Source organism: Cuculus canorus, chromosome 2 (genome assembly GCF_017976375.1).
Source record: "Cuculus canorus isolate bCucCan1 chromosome 2, bCucCan1.pri, whole genome shotgun sequence".
Lineage (NCBI taxonomy): Eukaryota > Metazoa > Chordata > Aves > Cuculiformes > Cuculidae > Cuculus > Cuculus canorus.
Genome location: NC_071402.1, coordinates 160,084,919 through 160,100,669, shown reverse-complemented (window position 1 = coordinate 160,100,669; position 15,751 = coordinate 160,084,919). Strand labels below are relative to the sequence as shown.

Here is a 15,751-nt window from a genome sequence, read left to right as displayed (position 1 = left end):
AGAAGATGCTGCTGCCAGGGATCACCTCATGATGATGGGATTGAGAGCAGCCTGAGGAGAAGGACTTGGGGTGCTGGGGGAGGAGAAGCTCAACATGAACCGGCAAAGGGCACTCCAAGCTCAGAAACCAAACTTGTAGGGGCACAGGACCTCAGAGATGGGGAGGTCACCTCAGTGCCCAGTGCCACCACCTCAGGGCAGAGCTGGGGCTGATCCTGCAGTGCCAGGAGGACCCAAACCGGTGGAGAAGATGGAAAGATGCTGGGATGGTGGTGATGGGGTGTCACCCACCTGCAGATGATGATGAAGAACTTGAGGAGGAGCAGCGCCTGTCCCAAGCTGCCTCCACCACCTTCTTCCCGCGGGAGTTGGGCCACGCATTGTCCCAGCCGTTGGCTCAACACCTGCAGCACCTCCCGCGGCAGCACCGGGATCTCGGACACCGACTCTTCTGGCCTGTGATGGGGAAAACAGAGGGGACAGGATGTGACGATCCATCGTGTGACACAAGAAGGATGAGATGGCATCCATAGGGACGTGGACAGGCTGGAGAAGTGGGGCTGTGGGAACCTCATGAGGTTCAACAAGGTCAAGGTCCTACCCCTGGGTCGGGGCAATCCGTGGTTTTAATACAGACTGAGGGATGATGGGATTGGGAGAAGCTCTGAGGAGAAGGACTTGGGGTGTTGGAGGTGAGAAGCTCAACGTGAGCCAGGAAGGTGAGCAGCTCCCAGCCCAGAAACCAACCGTGTCCTGGGCTGCATCCAAAGCTGTGGGACCAGCAGGGAGGGAGGGGATTCTGCCCCTCTGCTCCACTCTGGGGAGACCCCACCTGGAGTCCTGAGTTCAGCTCTGGAGTCCTCAACATAAGAAGGAGATGGAACTGTTGGAACAGGACCAGAGGAGGCCATGGAGATGATCTGAGGGCTGAAGCACCTCTGCTATAGGGACAGGCTGAGAGAGTTGGGGTTGTTCAACCTGGAGAAGAGAAGGCTCTGAGGAGACCTTAGAGCAGCTTCCAGGACTGAAAGAGGCTCCAGGAGAGCTGAGGAAGGACTTCTCCCAAGAGCCTGGAGTGATGGGACGAGGGGGAACGGCTTTAAATTGGAAGGGGAGGATTGAGATGAGACATTAGGAAGAAATTCTTCACCGTGAGGGTGGGGAAGCCCTGGAAGAGGTTGCCCAGAGAAGTGGTGGCTGCTCCATCCCTGGAGGTGTTGAAGGCCACGTTGGATGAGGCTTGGATCACCCTGATCTAGTGGGAGGTGTCCCTGCCCATGGCAGGGGGATGGAACTGGATGTTCTTTAAGCTCCTTTCCAACCCAACCCATTCCATGATTCCATGATTTCTCCCACTACCAAAGCCCACCTCAAGCTTAGGACCAGATGGTTTAAAACCATGGAGAATGGATGAGCCACCAGCATGGTGACGCCCAGATTTAACTGTGGGTGTCACCCCACCCCATGGTGTGTCACCCCAAGGGTGCTGGGCTGCTCCTCACCTTCTGGGTTCCAGCGAGGGCAAAGCGATGATCTTCTCAAAGTTCATAACAAAGGCTTCCAGCCACTGCTGCAGGTAGGAGAGGTCCTTCTGCTAGAGTGAGAAGAGGGCTGGAGCTGCTGGCCAATCAGATCCCTCAGCGACCACCACCCCAGAGGGATGAGCCAGTCAGCGTCCAGACTGGTCAAACCTTGTCCATCCCAGGAGCCATTGGTCAATTGGCACCAGAGGTATGAGGACACCTCTGGGAGCCACTGAGAGAAGCACAACCTGTAGAACTTCTTGCCCAAACGGTACAACATGTGGACTTCTTGACCAATCAGTACCAAGAGGAGCACAACCTGTAGACTCCATGACCAATCAGAACCTGGAGAAGAACAAACTATGGAGTCCATAACCAATCAGAACCCAGAGCAGAACAACCTGTAGACTCCATGACCAATCAGAGCCCAGAGAAGAACAACCTGTAGACTCCATGACCAATCAGAACCTGGAGAAGAACAACCTATGGACTCCATGACCAATCAGAACCTGGAGAAGAACAACCTGTGGACTCCATGACCAATCAGAACCCAGAGCAGAACAACCTGTAGACTCCATGATATGGAACAACAGAACCTGTTGACTCCTCCTTGACCATTCAGAACACAGAAAGGTACAACCTATGAACTTCTTGGCCAACCAGAAACCAGAGAAGCAGAACCTGTGGACTCCATCACCAATCAGCACCTCCTGGCATCGTTCCCACCTGGTGGTTGGCCACCCATGGCCCCAAGCACCCAGCGCAGCACCTTGAGGTGACTTGTTGTCCTGAACACCCCATGTGGCACCTTGGGGTGACCCACATCTCTGAGAATCTCATGTAGCACCTTGGGGTGATCTACGTGCCCCAATGTGGCACCTTGGGGTGACCCACATCTCTGAGAACCTCATGTAGCACTTTGGGGTGATCCACGTACCCCAATGTGGCACCTTGGGGTGACCCACATCTCTGAGAACCTCATGTAGCACCTTGGGGTGATCCATGTGCCCCAATGTGGCTCCTTGGGGTGACGCACACCCCTGAGCAGTCCAAAGCTGCACCTTGGGGTGACCAACGTCCCTGAGCACCCAGTACAGCCCCTTGGTGTCACCCCTGACCCTTTGAACCCCAACACTGCACTTTTGGGTCATCTATATTCCCATACACCCAATGCAGCAACTTGGGGTGACCCTTGACCCTGAGCACCCCATGTGGCACCTTGGGGTGACCAACATCCCCGAGAACCTTATGCAGCACCTTGGGGTCACCCATGTCCCTCAGCAGCCCAATGTGGCCCTGTGGTGTCACCCACATCTTCATGTACCCCAAAGCAGCATCTTGAGATGACCCACATCCCTGTGAACCCCAACACAGTACTGTGGGGTCATCATGTTCCTCCACACTTCAATGTGTCACCATGGGGTGACCAATGACCCTGAGAACCTCACGCAGCACCTTGGGGTCACCCATGTCCTTCAGCACCACATGGGGCACCTTGGGGTAACCAACAGCCCTGAGCACCCCAAGATAGAACCTGGGGTGACCCATGTCCCCATGAAGCACCTTGAGGTCACCCATCTCCTCATGTACCCCAGGTGGCACTGTGGTGTCACCTACATCCTCGCATACCTCCATGCAGCATCTGGAGGTGACCCACGTCCCCGTGCACCCCAATACAGCACTGTGGGGTCACCCATGTTCCTTCATACTTCAATGTGTCACCATGGGGTGACCAATGACCCTGAGAACCTCACGCAGCACCTTGGGGTCACCCATGTCTCTCAGCAACAAATGGGGCACCTTGAGGTCACCCACAGCCCTGAGCACCCCAAGGTAGAACCCTGGGGTGACCCATGCACCCCATGAAGCACCTTGGGGGCACCCTCTCCTCATGCACCCCAATGTGGTACCGTGGTGTCACCCACATCTTCATGCACCCCAATAAAGCACCGTGGGGTCACCATGTTCCTCCACACTTCAAGATGTCACCATGGGGTGACCAATGACCCTGAGAACCTCACGCAGCACCTTGGGGTCACCCATGTCCCTCAGCACCAAATGGGGCACCTTGGGGTCACCCACAGCCCTGAGCACCCCAAGGTAGAACCCTGGGGTGACCCATGTACCCCATGAAGCACCTTGGGGTCACCCATCTCCTCATGCACCCCAGGTGGCACTGTGGTGTCACCTACATCTTTAAGCACCTCCATGCAGCATCTTGGGGTGACCCACGTCCCCGTGCACCCCAATACAGCACCGCAGGGTCACCACGTTCCTCCACACTTCAACGTGTCACCATGGGGTGACCAATGACCCTGAGAATCTCACGCAGCACCTTGGGGTCACCCATGTCCCTCAGCACCAAATGGGGCACCTTGAGGTCACCCACAGCCCTGAGCACCCCAAGGTAGAACCCTGGGGTGACCCATGCACCCCATGAAGCACCTTGGGGTCACCCATCTCCTCATGCACCCCAGGTGGCACTGTGGTGTCACCTACATCTTTAAGCACCTCCATGCAGCATCTTGGGGTGACCCACGTCCCCGTGCACCCCAATACAGCACCGCAGGGTCACCATGTTCCTTCATACTTCAATGTGTCACCATGTGGTGACCAATGACCCTGAGAACCTCACGCACCTTGGGGTCACCCATGTCCCTCAGCAACAAATGGGGCACCTTGGGGTCACCCACAGCCCTGAGCACCCCAATGTCGAACCTTGGAGTGACCCATGTCTCCATGAAGCACCTTGGGGTCACCCATCTCCTCATGCACCCCAGGTGGCACTGTGGTGTCACCTACATCCTCGCACACCTCCATGCAGCATCTTGAGGTGACCCATGTCCCTGTGCACCCCAATACAGCACTGTGGGGTCACCCATGTTCCTCCACACTTCAATGTGTCACCATGGGGTGACCAATGACCCTGAGAACCTCACGCAGCACCTTGGGGTCACCGATGTCCCTCAACACCAAATGGGGCACCTTGGGGTCACCCACAGCCCTGAGCACCCCAAGATAGAACCTTGGAGTGACCCATTCACCCCATGAAGCACCTTGGGTGCACCCATCTCCTCATGCACCCCAGGTGGCACTGTGGTGTCACCTACATCTTTAAGCACCTCCAAGCAGCATCTTGAGGTGACCCATGTCCCTGTGCACCCCAATACAGCACTGTGGGGTCACCATGTTCCTTCATACTTCAATGTGTCACCATGTGGTGACCAATGACCCTGAGAACCTCACGCAGCACCTTGGGGTCACCCATGTCCCTCAGCAACAAATGGGGCACCTGTGGGTCACCCACAGCCCTGAGCACCTCAATGTCGAACCTTGGAGTGACCCATGTCCCCATGAAGCACCTTGGGGTCATCCATCTCCTCATGCACCCCAGGTGGCACTGTGGTGTCACCTACATCCTCGCATACCTCCACGCAGCATCTGGAGGTGACCCACGTCCCCGTGCACCCCAATACAGCACTGTGGGGTCACCCATGTTCCTTCATACTTCAATGTGTCACCATGGGGTGACCAATGACCCTGAGAATCTCATGCACCTTGGGGTCACCCATGTCCCTCAGCACCAAACGGGGCACCTTGGGGTCACCCACAGCCCCGAACAACCCAAGGTAGGACCTTGGGGTGACCGCTGTCCCCAAACCCCCCACTGCACCCCCAGGGGGTGTCCCCAGTCCAGGCAGGGTCCATCTTCCCTTGGGGACATCCCGTTCCCCATGGTGATCCCCATCCCCAACTCCTTGGGGACACGAGGAGCCCCACGTCCTCCTCGACACCAGCACAACGGAGGGGACCTCCAAAGGTTCTCTTGGCCCCTCCATCCCCTCCAAACCAACCCCCATCAGGACCTCCAGATCCCACCACCCCAACCCACCACCTCCCCCCCCACCACCCATTCCTCCCCAAAAGCCACCACCACCCCCAACCATGGCATCCGGCAGGGTGCGTCGAGGAGGTGACAACTTGATGTCCCCCCAACAATCCAGTTCCCCTCCCACCCCTCCGATACCTCCTCGGTGGGGTCACCACCTCCATCCATGACCCCGGTGGGCCACGAGCTGGGACAGCTTGGGGACTGTTGGTATTTTCTGTCCCCTCCCCCTGGTCCCCCCTCAACTTCTCACCGCCTCCTCGCTCTGCTCTTGTGCAAAGCCACCAGAGAAACCACCCTGAACATCAGGAAATGCCAAGTCACTCGCGCCCCAACGGCGCTTCCTCCCACCGCGCCCGCTCGTCCGGCACGGTTTTGGGGGTGCTGGGGTGTCCTCAGTTGTCCTCCAGCCCTCTGCGCCCACCCCACCGCTCTAGGACATGCCAAAGCTGTAGGCAAGGTCATGGTGGTGGTGATGGAGCACATGGGGTGATGGGCATCCAACCTACGTGCTTCCAAACACCAGGAGAACCGGATTGTGCCCAACTCCGTTCCTAAGGGGGAACCAGTTTGATGGTTCTCAACGACCTTTCTCCCCACCCAAGGTCCCCCTCACACCCACCCGGAGCCGGTGTCCCATTCGGGTGTGGAGATCTCCAAGCTGCTGCTGGTGGCCGCCTCCACCGGTGCCCATCCCAGCCGGTTGCCGGCTGGCAGAGCCTGTTTGGTGGCTTCTGGGCTGGCGCGGTGCTGCCTGGGAAGGTTGTGAAGGCACCTCCATCCCTTTGCCGGCGTAGTGGAGAACTTCAGATCCTCCATAAAGTGATGGTGGCAAAGCCACCAGGTTGTATTCTCAGGGCCATTGGAGTGACACCAAGAGTTCTGGTGGTGGGACATCACCTGGATTCCTACCACCTTGCCACCTCCCCCATGACAACATGACTGGTGTCCTCCCCATCATGGCATGGTCACCTCATGGGACATCCTTGGGGACCGGCAGAGCGGTGACATGAGCTCTGTCCTATTTGGAAGCCACCAGAGATGATGCATCGCTCCAGCGCTCGTCTGATCCCACCAGGGGTGAAGATGATGGTGGGGACAGTGCCACCAAGGTGTCACTCAAGCAGGTGGCATCACTTGGGTTCAAGGCCCAGAATGAGCCTGGTAGTGGGACCATTAAAGGTTGACGCATCCTAGTAACCGTGTCCTCACCAGGTCCTCGGGGACATCACTGCGGTGAAGGCCATTGTGGTTTTGGCAGTGGGACCTGGCAGAGGAGGTGACACTGAGGTCCTCCCTATGACCACGTCTACCTCACAGCATGGCACACGTCCTCCATATGACCACGTCTCCTCCATGGCAGGATGTCACATATGACCATGTACACGTGGTCCATGTCCCTCATGCCCACCAAACAACATGGAACCTGTCTTGGTGCCACCACGCGCACCCTGATGACCCAGCAGCCATCCCTTGGCCAAGTGAACATCTCAACGGCTTGACACATGTCCACGGAGGACCACACACACCTGATGGCACGGCTCATGTCCACTGTATGACCATGAAGAACCTGATGGCACGGCACATCTCCTCCTACAACCATGGACGTCCCATGGTGCACTACAATATGACCATGCCCACCCCACAGCATGGCCCAAACCCCTTGAGGAAGCCCCCCAAGACCTGTTCCACCAAAACACGGCACGACACGTGTCCCCATATGACCATGTCCACCTCACAGCATGCTCCAAGCCCCTTGAGGAAGCCCCTCAAGACCTGTTCCACCAAAGCCGTTTCTCCCCAGCATCCCGTAGCGGGAATTTAAGGTCATGTCCCACCTGTCTCCATCCGTGGCACCTCATAACTTCAACTCCAACCATCGCCGCCGGCGCTGCCGAGCGCCGCCGGCACAGCCGGTTCCCATCCTCCCATCTCCAGCACCTGCTTCCACTATTTAATGATTGATTGGGGCCGGAACGACCTGGGCTCATTCCAAGGTGGCCACATCCATCACCAAAGAGACCCCAAAGATGCTCCAAGCCCTGTTCCCACCACAGAGCAAACTGAGGGGGTGTGTGTGGGGACTTTGTTTTGGGGGGCAGAAGGGTTGGTGGGTCCCATGGGGACATTACGGCGATGGACAATGGGGGGAGCACAGACTTTGGGGTGCGGTGGGAGGGTCCAAGGGGGATATGGTGTCCTCAAAGGTGGGAATACGGGGGGTGGGTCATGGATTTTGGGGTGCAGTGGGGGAGTTTGGGGGAGAGGTGGTGTCTTCTAAGGTGGGAATATGGGGGGGGTCATGGATTTTGGGGTGCAGCAGGGGGGTCAAAGGGGGGTGTGGTGCCCCCAAGGTAGGAATATAGGGGGGTCATTAACTTTGGGGTGCAGTGGGGAGGATGTAGTGACCCCCAAGTAGGGACCATGTGCGGGTCATGGATTTTGGGGTGCAGTGGGAGCATCCAGGGGGGATGTGGTGTCCTCAAAGGTGGGAATATGGGGGGTCAAGGATTTTGAGGTGCAGTAGAGAGGGTCCAGGTGGATATGGTGACCCCAAAAGCGGGAATATAAGGGGTGGTCACAGATTTTGGGGTGCAGTGGGAGCATCCGGGGGATATGTGGTGTCCTCTAAGGTGGGAATAAGGGGGGGGGTCACAGATTTTGGGGCGCAGTGGGGGGGTCCAGGGGGGATGTGGCGCCCCCAAGGTGGGAATATGAGGAGGGTCAAAGATTTTGAGGTGTAGCAGGGGGTCTGGGGGCATATGATGACCCCTAAAGTGGGAATGTGGGGGGGCACGGATTTTAGGGTGCAGCAGGGTGGTCCGGGGGGGATGTGGTGCACCCAAGGTGGGAATATAGGGGGGGGTGTCACAGATTTTGGGGTGCAGTGGGAGCATCCAGGGAGGATGTGGTGTCCTCTAAAGTGGGAATATAGGGGGGTCAAGGATTTTGAGGTGCAGTGGAGGGCGTCCAGGTGGATATGGTAACCCCAAAAGTGGGAATATGGGGGGGGGGTCAAGGATTTTGAGGTGCAGCAGGGTGGTCTGAGGGCATATGATGACCCCCAAAGTGGGAATGTGGGGGGGGTCACAGATTTTGGGGTGCAGTGGGAGCATCCACGGGGGATGTGTTGTCCTCTAAGGTGGGAATATAGGGGGGTCAAGGATTTTGAGGTGCAGCAGGGGGTCTCGGGCCATATGATGACCCCCAAAGTGGGAATATGGGGGGGGGTCAAGGATTTTGAGGTGCAGCAGGGGATCTGAGGGCATATGATGACCCCCAAAGTGGGAATATGGGAGGGGGGTAACGGATTTTAGGGTGCAGCAGGGTGGTCCGGGGGGGATGTGGCGCTCCTCCAGGTGGGAATATGGGGGGAGGCGATCATGGATTTTGGGGTGCAGTGGGAGCATCCAGGGGGGATGTGGTGTCCTCTAAGGTGGGAATATGGGGGGGGTTAAGGATTTTAGGGTGCAGCAGAGTGGTCCGGGGGGGATGTGGCGCCCCCAAGGTGGGAATATGGGGTGGGGGGGTCACGGATTTTGGGGTGAGGGGTGGGGGGGGGGGTTTGCTTTGCCTCTAAGGGTGGGGACCACCCCAGGCTGGGATGCAGCAGGGGAGGGAGGTTTGGTGGTTCAAGTGATGCTCTCTCCTTCCAGGGGGGGGATGAAAGGGGGGGGAAAGGGGGGGGCTCCGGTGCCAACCTCACCTTAGCAAAGTACAGCATCCAAAGCTCGTAGAGCCGCTCCCGGGAAGCCATGCCGGGCCGGCACGGCTCGGTACGACCGGCAGCTCCGCCCCCCCCCCCCCCCCATCACGGTCCCTCCCCCAGGTACGGGGGGGGGGGGGGGGGGCAGTGTTAGGGCCCCTCCCCCTGTACCTGCTGTGGAGTAGAGGTGCCCTTTCCCACCCCTCTTTTTTCCTTCCCATCCTTTCCTTTCCCATGGAAAGGTAAAAAGAGGAGTGGGAAAGGTAAAATACCCCCCCCCCCAAATTAATGAGACACCCCCCCCCCTAATTTAACAAGCAGAGCCTTGCGCGCCTTGGGAAAGGAAGGGAATAAGCGTAGCTGTGCGAAGGATGAGGATATGGCGTTATTTTGCCTTTTTACTCTTGATTTCCCATGCATTTGGAAGTCTTTCCATGCGCCCCCCCTCCCAGCCTGGCTTTGACCCCCCCTCGCCCCCCCTCCCCCCCCGCGATGCGCTTTGCCGAGCGATGCGCTCGGCGCTGGATGCGTTGCGCCTGCCCGCCCCCCCCCCCCCCCCCCCCCCCCCCCAATAGGTTTGAGTAGGGGTTTGTTGCCGAGCGATGCGCTCGGCGCTCGAAGTGTTGAGCCTGGTCTCGGTAGGGAATGAAGGGAGAGAGGAAGGAAGGCAAAGATGGCGGCGCCCGGGGCTGAGGTGGAGGCGGAGGAGACGGACGGGCCGGACTTGGGGAGGCTGGAGGAGGAGGCGAAGCGGCGGAAGGAGAGGCTGCGGGCTCTGAGGCAGCGCACGCTGCAGGTGGGAAAGGGTTTGGGCGGCTGAGGTGGGAGGGAGAGGGGTTAAAGCGTCGCTGGAGGCGCTGAGGGACCCGCAGAGAGCGCCGAGCGCGACACGGTGAATCAAGCGCCGAGCGTATCGATGGGCAACGAGCGGCATGGAAGGGGTTGGGAGGGGGAAGGGACATCAAAGCCATCCAGGTCCAACCCGTGCATGGGCAGGGACACCTCCCACTGGATCAGGGGGATCCAAGGCCCATCCAGCCTGGCCTTCAACACCTCCAGGGATGGGGCAGCCACAACTTCCGTGCACAATCTGGGCCTCCACACTCTCATGGTGAAGAAATTCCTCCTTATGTCCAGTCTAACTCTGCCCCTCTCCAGTCTGTCCCCATTGTCCCTCGTCCTGTCACCACAAGCCTTTGTCAACAGATCCTCTTCAGCTTTATGAGGGCTTTTCTGTAGGACTGCAAGGTCTTACCCCTGGGTCGGGGCAATCCCTGGGTTCATTACAGGCTGAGGGATGATGGGATGGAGAGCAGCCCTGAGGAGAAGGACTTGGGGTGTTGGGGAGGAGAAGCTCGACAGGAGCCACAATGTGCGCTTCCAGCCCAGAAACCACCCGTGTCCTGGGCTGCATCCAGAGCAGCGTGGCCAGCAGGGACGGAGGGGATTCTGCCCCTCTGCTCCTCTCCGGGGAGACCTCAGCTGGAGGATTGGGGCCAGTTCTGGAATCCTCAACAGAAGAAGGAGATGGAGGTGTTGGAACGGATCCAGAGGAGGCTCCAAGGATGATGTTCGGTGGGCTGGAGAACCTCCTGTATGAGGACAGGCTGAGAGAGTTGGGGTTGTTCAGCCTGGAGAAGAGAAGGCTCCGAGGAGACCTTAGAGCAACTTTCCAGAACCTGAAGGGTCTACAAGAAAGCTGGAGAGGGGCTGTTCCCAAAGGCTTGGAGTGACAGGACGAGGGACAATGGGGATAAACTGGAGAGGGGCAGATTTAGACTGGACATGAGGAAGAATTTCTTCACTACGAGGGTGGGGGTGCCCTGGAAGAGGTTGCTCAAGGAAGGTGTGGCTGCCCCATCCGTGGAGATGTTGAAGGCCAGGTTGGATGGGGCTTGGAGCAACCTGATCCAGTGGGAGGTGTCCCTGCCCATGGCAGGGGGTTGGAATTGGATGATCTTTAAGTTCCCTTCCAACCCGAAGTATTCTATGACTCTGTGAGGTCTCACAAGAGGAGAATAGAGGTGCCCAATCACCTCCGTCTTGGGCAGCCACCTAACCCTGATGAAAAGCCTCTCCCCAGCTTTCCCGGAGACCCTTTCAGTCCTGGAAGCTGCTCTAAATTCTCCTTGGAGCCTTCTCTTCTCCAGGCTGAACAACCCCAACTCTCTCAGACTGTCCGTATGAATCATAGAATGGTTTGGGTCTGAAGGAACCTCAGAGTCCATCTATTTCCAACCCCCTGCCATGAGCAGGGTCACCTCCCACTAGGTCAGGTTGCTCAAAGCTCCATCCAACCTGGCTTTGAACATCTGCAGGGATGTGACATCCAGGACTCTGCTGGGCAATCTGTTCTAGTTGATCCATCTGAAAAGATTTGTGATGAGTTGAATCCTCACCTCCCAAATAAAATAGATTAGTGTTTTTTTTTTAGCGGTGGTGAAAGAAGGATGGAGTGAACTGGAGAAATGTGGCAATTGATACCTTGGCAGAACCTTCTGAGGAAGGTGGCCACGCTCCAGCGTGTCTGGGCACGTCCTGGCATTGCTTAATTCTCCTCTTTTGGGCTGGTGAGGTGGTGCTCGCTCCGCTTCCCTTCTACCACGTCACCCAGAATTTGTTGAGCCATGTTAGTACGGTCCAGTAACGTGGGAAGATGTCCTGTCCCTCCCCTGATGGACCTTCTCTTGGGGTTATTAATGGGCACCAGGACTTTTGATGGGCAGGTCAAGCATGTTCTGCTGTTTCTTTCGTCTTGAGTTGCTTGTTATTATCAGAAAGCTGAGCTTTCTGAAAGGGGAAAGTGGGATACAGCCCCTTTCCTCACCTTCCTGAGAAAAAAGCTGTTGAGAAGAAGAGCTTCCTGCAAAAGAAAAGCTTCTTCCTTTTTTTTTTCCGACCGGCAAATTTAGCCGGAGCGAGACAGAGTGGTTTTGGAGGATGTAGCACGTAGAGTGGTGTTCTTGTCTGCTTTGTTGCTGTGTTCTTTTAAATCTTGAGTACTTGATAAGGCTAAAGCTTTCTTCTCTTCCATAAATAACATCTCGAGCACAGTGCTGGCATATTTGTGGTGAATGGAGTTAATTCCAGTTGGTCACAGGTGGTGTCCCCAGAGCTCATTGCTGGGGGAAATCTTTTTGATCTCTTGATCCATGAGCTGGACAAGGGGATCGAGTGCTGCCTCAGTCTGTTTGGAGACAACACCATGTTGGGTGGGAGTGTTGATGTGCTGGAGGGCAGGAAGGATCTGCAGAGGGATCTGAACAGGTTGGATCCATTGGTTGCGACCAACGGGATGAGGTTCCACCAGGCTCAGTGCTGGAGCTGCACTTGGGACACACCAACCCTGTGCAGCTCCAGGCTTGGGGAAGAGCGACTGGAAAGCTGCGTGATGGAAAAGGCATTGGGCATGCTGGTTGATAGTGGCTGAACGTGAGCCAGAAGTGGCCCAGGTGGCCAAGAAGGCCACCAGCATCCTGGCTTGGATCAGCCCTGGGGTGGCCACAGGAGCAGGGAAGGGATCATCCCCCTGGACTCGGTGCTGGTGAGGCCACACCTCGAATCCTGGGGTCAGTTTTGGGTCCCTCATTCCAAGAGAGACCTTGAGGGGCTGGAGAACCTCAGGAGAAGGGAATGGAGCTGGGTAAGGGTCTGGAGAACGAGGGTTAGAAGAGGTGACTGAGGGCCCTGGGGTTGTTTAACCTGGAGAAGAGGACGCTGAGAGGAGACCTCATGGCCCTCTGCAGCTCGTGGAAGGAGGTTGTGGTGAGGTGGGTGTTGGGCTCTTCTCCCAGATAACAAGTGACAGGACGAGAGGAAACGGCCTCAAAGTTGCACCAGGGAGATTCAGATTGGATATTAGGGAACATTTCTTTACCGGAAGAGCGGTGAAGCTACTGGAAGAGTGGTGGAGTCTCCATCCATGGAGGGGTTCAAAAAGCATGTGGCCATGGCACTTTGGGACATGGTTTAATAGGCACGGTTGGGTTGGGCTGGTGGTTGGACTGGATGAGCTTAGAGATGTTATCCAAACCTCAGTGTTGCAGTGACACTGCACCTCTGAGAGGAACACCTCACAGTCCATGATGGTCCTGGTGAGTTTGTCTGAACCTTCCTCAATCAATTTTACCTCTTGGCTTTCAAGGCATCCTGAGAGTTCCACCGTTTAGGTGGAACAAAGCTACCTCCTTTGGTTTGAAACCCGTTAGATGGATGTTGCCTTGGGTGTTCTCTCACTGAGCCCTTGTGGGAACCACAAAATAATTGTCCTAGGTTTGTGTTTATGATTTCACAGCGCTTGGCCTCTCGTCTTGGTCCCAACTGTGGCTTTGGAAGCCTCTCCTTGTTATAAAACCCTTTCTGAATCATCTCAGTGACTTTCCCTGGAGGTTGGGATGCCCTTTGGCTGAGAGAGGATCTCGGCTGTGTTCCTCACTCGGAACGTGGGATGCTTATGGCCTTACAGATTTCCTATTGGGTTATTTTTGTCTCTAGTTTCACTTTGGTCACACCAGCCTGGCTTCGAACATCAAAGCTTGTCTCCTTTGCCCAGTCAGTGTCCACCAAGACCTCTCCCCAGCAGCCGAGCTCCTCAGGAGCTCTGTCCCTTGGTACGTGTAGTCAGAATGATTTCCACACCCCATGGGCGTTGCTTTACATCTGAATTCCACCTGATGTCTCATTGCTCAGCGAGGTGTGATTGCACGGCCCTTGGGAGTGATCTCACCTGCAAACGCTGTCATCCAACCAGTCAGGTCTTTCTCAAGTCTTTTGTGGTGCTTGCGACAACCCAAACCTGGTAGAGGGGAGGGGGTGGGGGATGAAATCACAACACGGTCAAGGTTGGAAGGGACCTCTGGAGCTCACCCAGTCCAACCCCCCTTCTAAAGCAGGGTCACCTCCAGGAGCACGTCAAGGTGGGTTTGAAAGCGTCCAGAGAAGGAGACTCCACACCCTCCTTGTTCCAGTGCTCCATCACCTTCCCAGTGAAGAAGCTTTACTGGGAACTTCCTAAGCTCCAGTTTCTGCCCATTGCTCCTTGTCCCGTCCCGTCCTTTCTGCCGGTGTATGATGTTTAAACCAAGGTCTCTGTGGAGCTAGTTGTTTCCGTAACCGCCTCTGAGCTCATGTTTTTGATGCCGTGCTCAATGGACAGGAAAACCCCACCAAGCTTTTGCAGGGAGCCTCACGAAAGGTCACGCAGTGACGTGGGGCTTTTCATGTTGAAGGGTTTTGTTTGAGGTAGTGGATGGTGCCAAGTCCCGAGATCCTGCAGAAAGGGAAGCAAAGAGAGCCTTTTCCTTCGTAGTCTGCACCGAGTGTTGCAGAACTCTCCTCAAGGAAGGCGTTTATGGGGTTAAGGGTTGGAAAATGGGACTCTTTGTATGGCTTTTGTTTTCCAAATGACTGGATATAGAGTCATCCAATAGTTCTTTGAAGAAGGGAGCTGCTGTGCACTCGTGCATGTTGTGTGGGGGCAAAAGGTAGCTGAGATCATAGAATCACAGAATAGAAGCATAGAATAGTTCGGGTTGGAAGGGAACTTAAAGGTCATCCAGTTCCAACCCTCTGCCGTTGGTAGGGACACCTCTCACTGGATCAGGCTGCCCAAGGCCCATCCAACGTGGCCTTCAACACCTCCAGGGATGGGACAGCCACCACCTCCCTGGGCAACCTCTTCCAGGGCATCACCACTCTCATGGTGAAGAAATTCTTCCTCATGTCCAGTCTAAATCTGCCCCTCTCCAGTTTATCCCCATTGCCCCTCGTCCTATCACTCCAATCCTTTGTGGACAGCCCCTCTCCAGCTTTCTTGGAGCCCCTTCAGGTACTGGAAGCTGCTCTAAGGTCTCATTGGAGCCTTCTCTTCTCCAGGCTGAACAACCCCAACTCTCTCAGCCTGTCCTCGGATGGGAGGTGCTCCAGTCCTTGGATCGTCCTTGTAGCCTCCTCTGGACCCGTTCCAACAGCTCCTTCTCCTTCTTCTGGTGAGGATTCCAGAACTGGCTCCAATCCTCCAGCTGAGGTCTCCCCGGAGAGGAGCAGAGGGGCAGAATCCCCTCCCTCCCTGCTGGCCACGTTGCTTTGGATGCAGCCCAGGACACGGGTGGTTTCTGGGCTGGGAGCGCACGTTGCCGGCTCATGTCAAGCTGCTCATTAACCAGGACCCCAAGTCCTTCTCAGCACCCACAAGTCCTTGTCGATATGGGCAGGAAAGCTGCTGAGTATTGAGTGTGGTGATGCTAACGTGGCACTGAGGCATCTGGAGATGGGAAACGGAGCTGGAGAACAAGGGTTGTGACAGAGGGTTGTGAGGAGCAGCTGAGGGCGCTGGGGCTGTTTAGCCTGGAGAAAAGGAGGCTGAGGGGAGACCTCATGACTCTCTGCAGCTCCTGGAAAGGAGGTTGTGGTGAGGTGGGTGTTGAGCTCTTCTCTGAAGTGACAGGTGATGGGATGAGAGGAAATGGCTTCAAGTTGCACCTGGGGAGGTTTAGATTGGACATCAGGAAAAAGTTCTTCCCAAAAGGGGTTCTGAGGCTGTGGCAGAGGCTGCCCAGGGAGGTGATGGAGTCCCCATCCCTGGAGGTGTTTCAAAGCCGGGCAGATGAGGTGCTCAGGGATGTGGTTTAGTAG

General features: G+C 56.4%; 2 protein-coding genes across 5 annotated transcripts in view; one reads left to right on the top strand and one right to left on the bottom strand.

Annotated features, from left to right (window-relative positions):
• The window catches only part of NBEAL2 (neurobeachin like 2), a 35,648-nt gene extending 26,445 nt beyond the window's left edge, over positions 1-9,203 (bottom strand). For 2 of the 3 annotated variants that reach the window (XR_008448643.1, XM_054059295.1), the window contains exons 1-3: positions 7,251-7,307; positions 1,503-1,594; positions 292-456 (exon numbers count right to left, since the gene is read on the bottom strand). Coding sequence is in view for 2 of the 3 variants with exons in the window: in XM_054059295.1 (XP_053915270.1) it covers positions 292-456; positions 1,503-1,594; positions 7,251-7,292 (299 nt within the window). In the remaining variant the exon portion in view is untranslated. Of the gene's footprint in view, positions 1-291; positions 457-1,502; positions 1,595-7,250; positions 7,308-9,118 lie in introns of those variants that run through there. The other variant, XM_054059296.1, reaches the window with a different exon arrangement.
• Positions 9,204-9,750: 547 nt separating this feature from the next.
• CCDC12 (coiled-coil domain containing 12) overlaps positions 9,751-15,751 on the top strand; it is a 66,536-nt gene continuing 60,535 nt past the window's right edge. Inside the window, exon 1 of one of the 2 annotated variants that reach the window (XM_054059885.1) lies at positions 9,751-9,914. In XM_054059885.1, coding sequence (XP_053915860.1) covers positions 9,792-9,914 — 123 coding nt within the window. In that variant the 5' untranslated portion in view covers positions 9,751-9,791. The remainder of the gene's footprint in view (positions 9,915-15,751) is intronic. The other variant, XM_054059884.1, reaches the window with a different exon arrangement.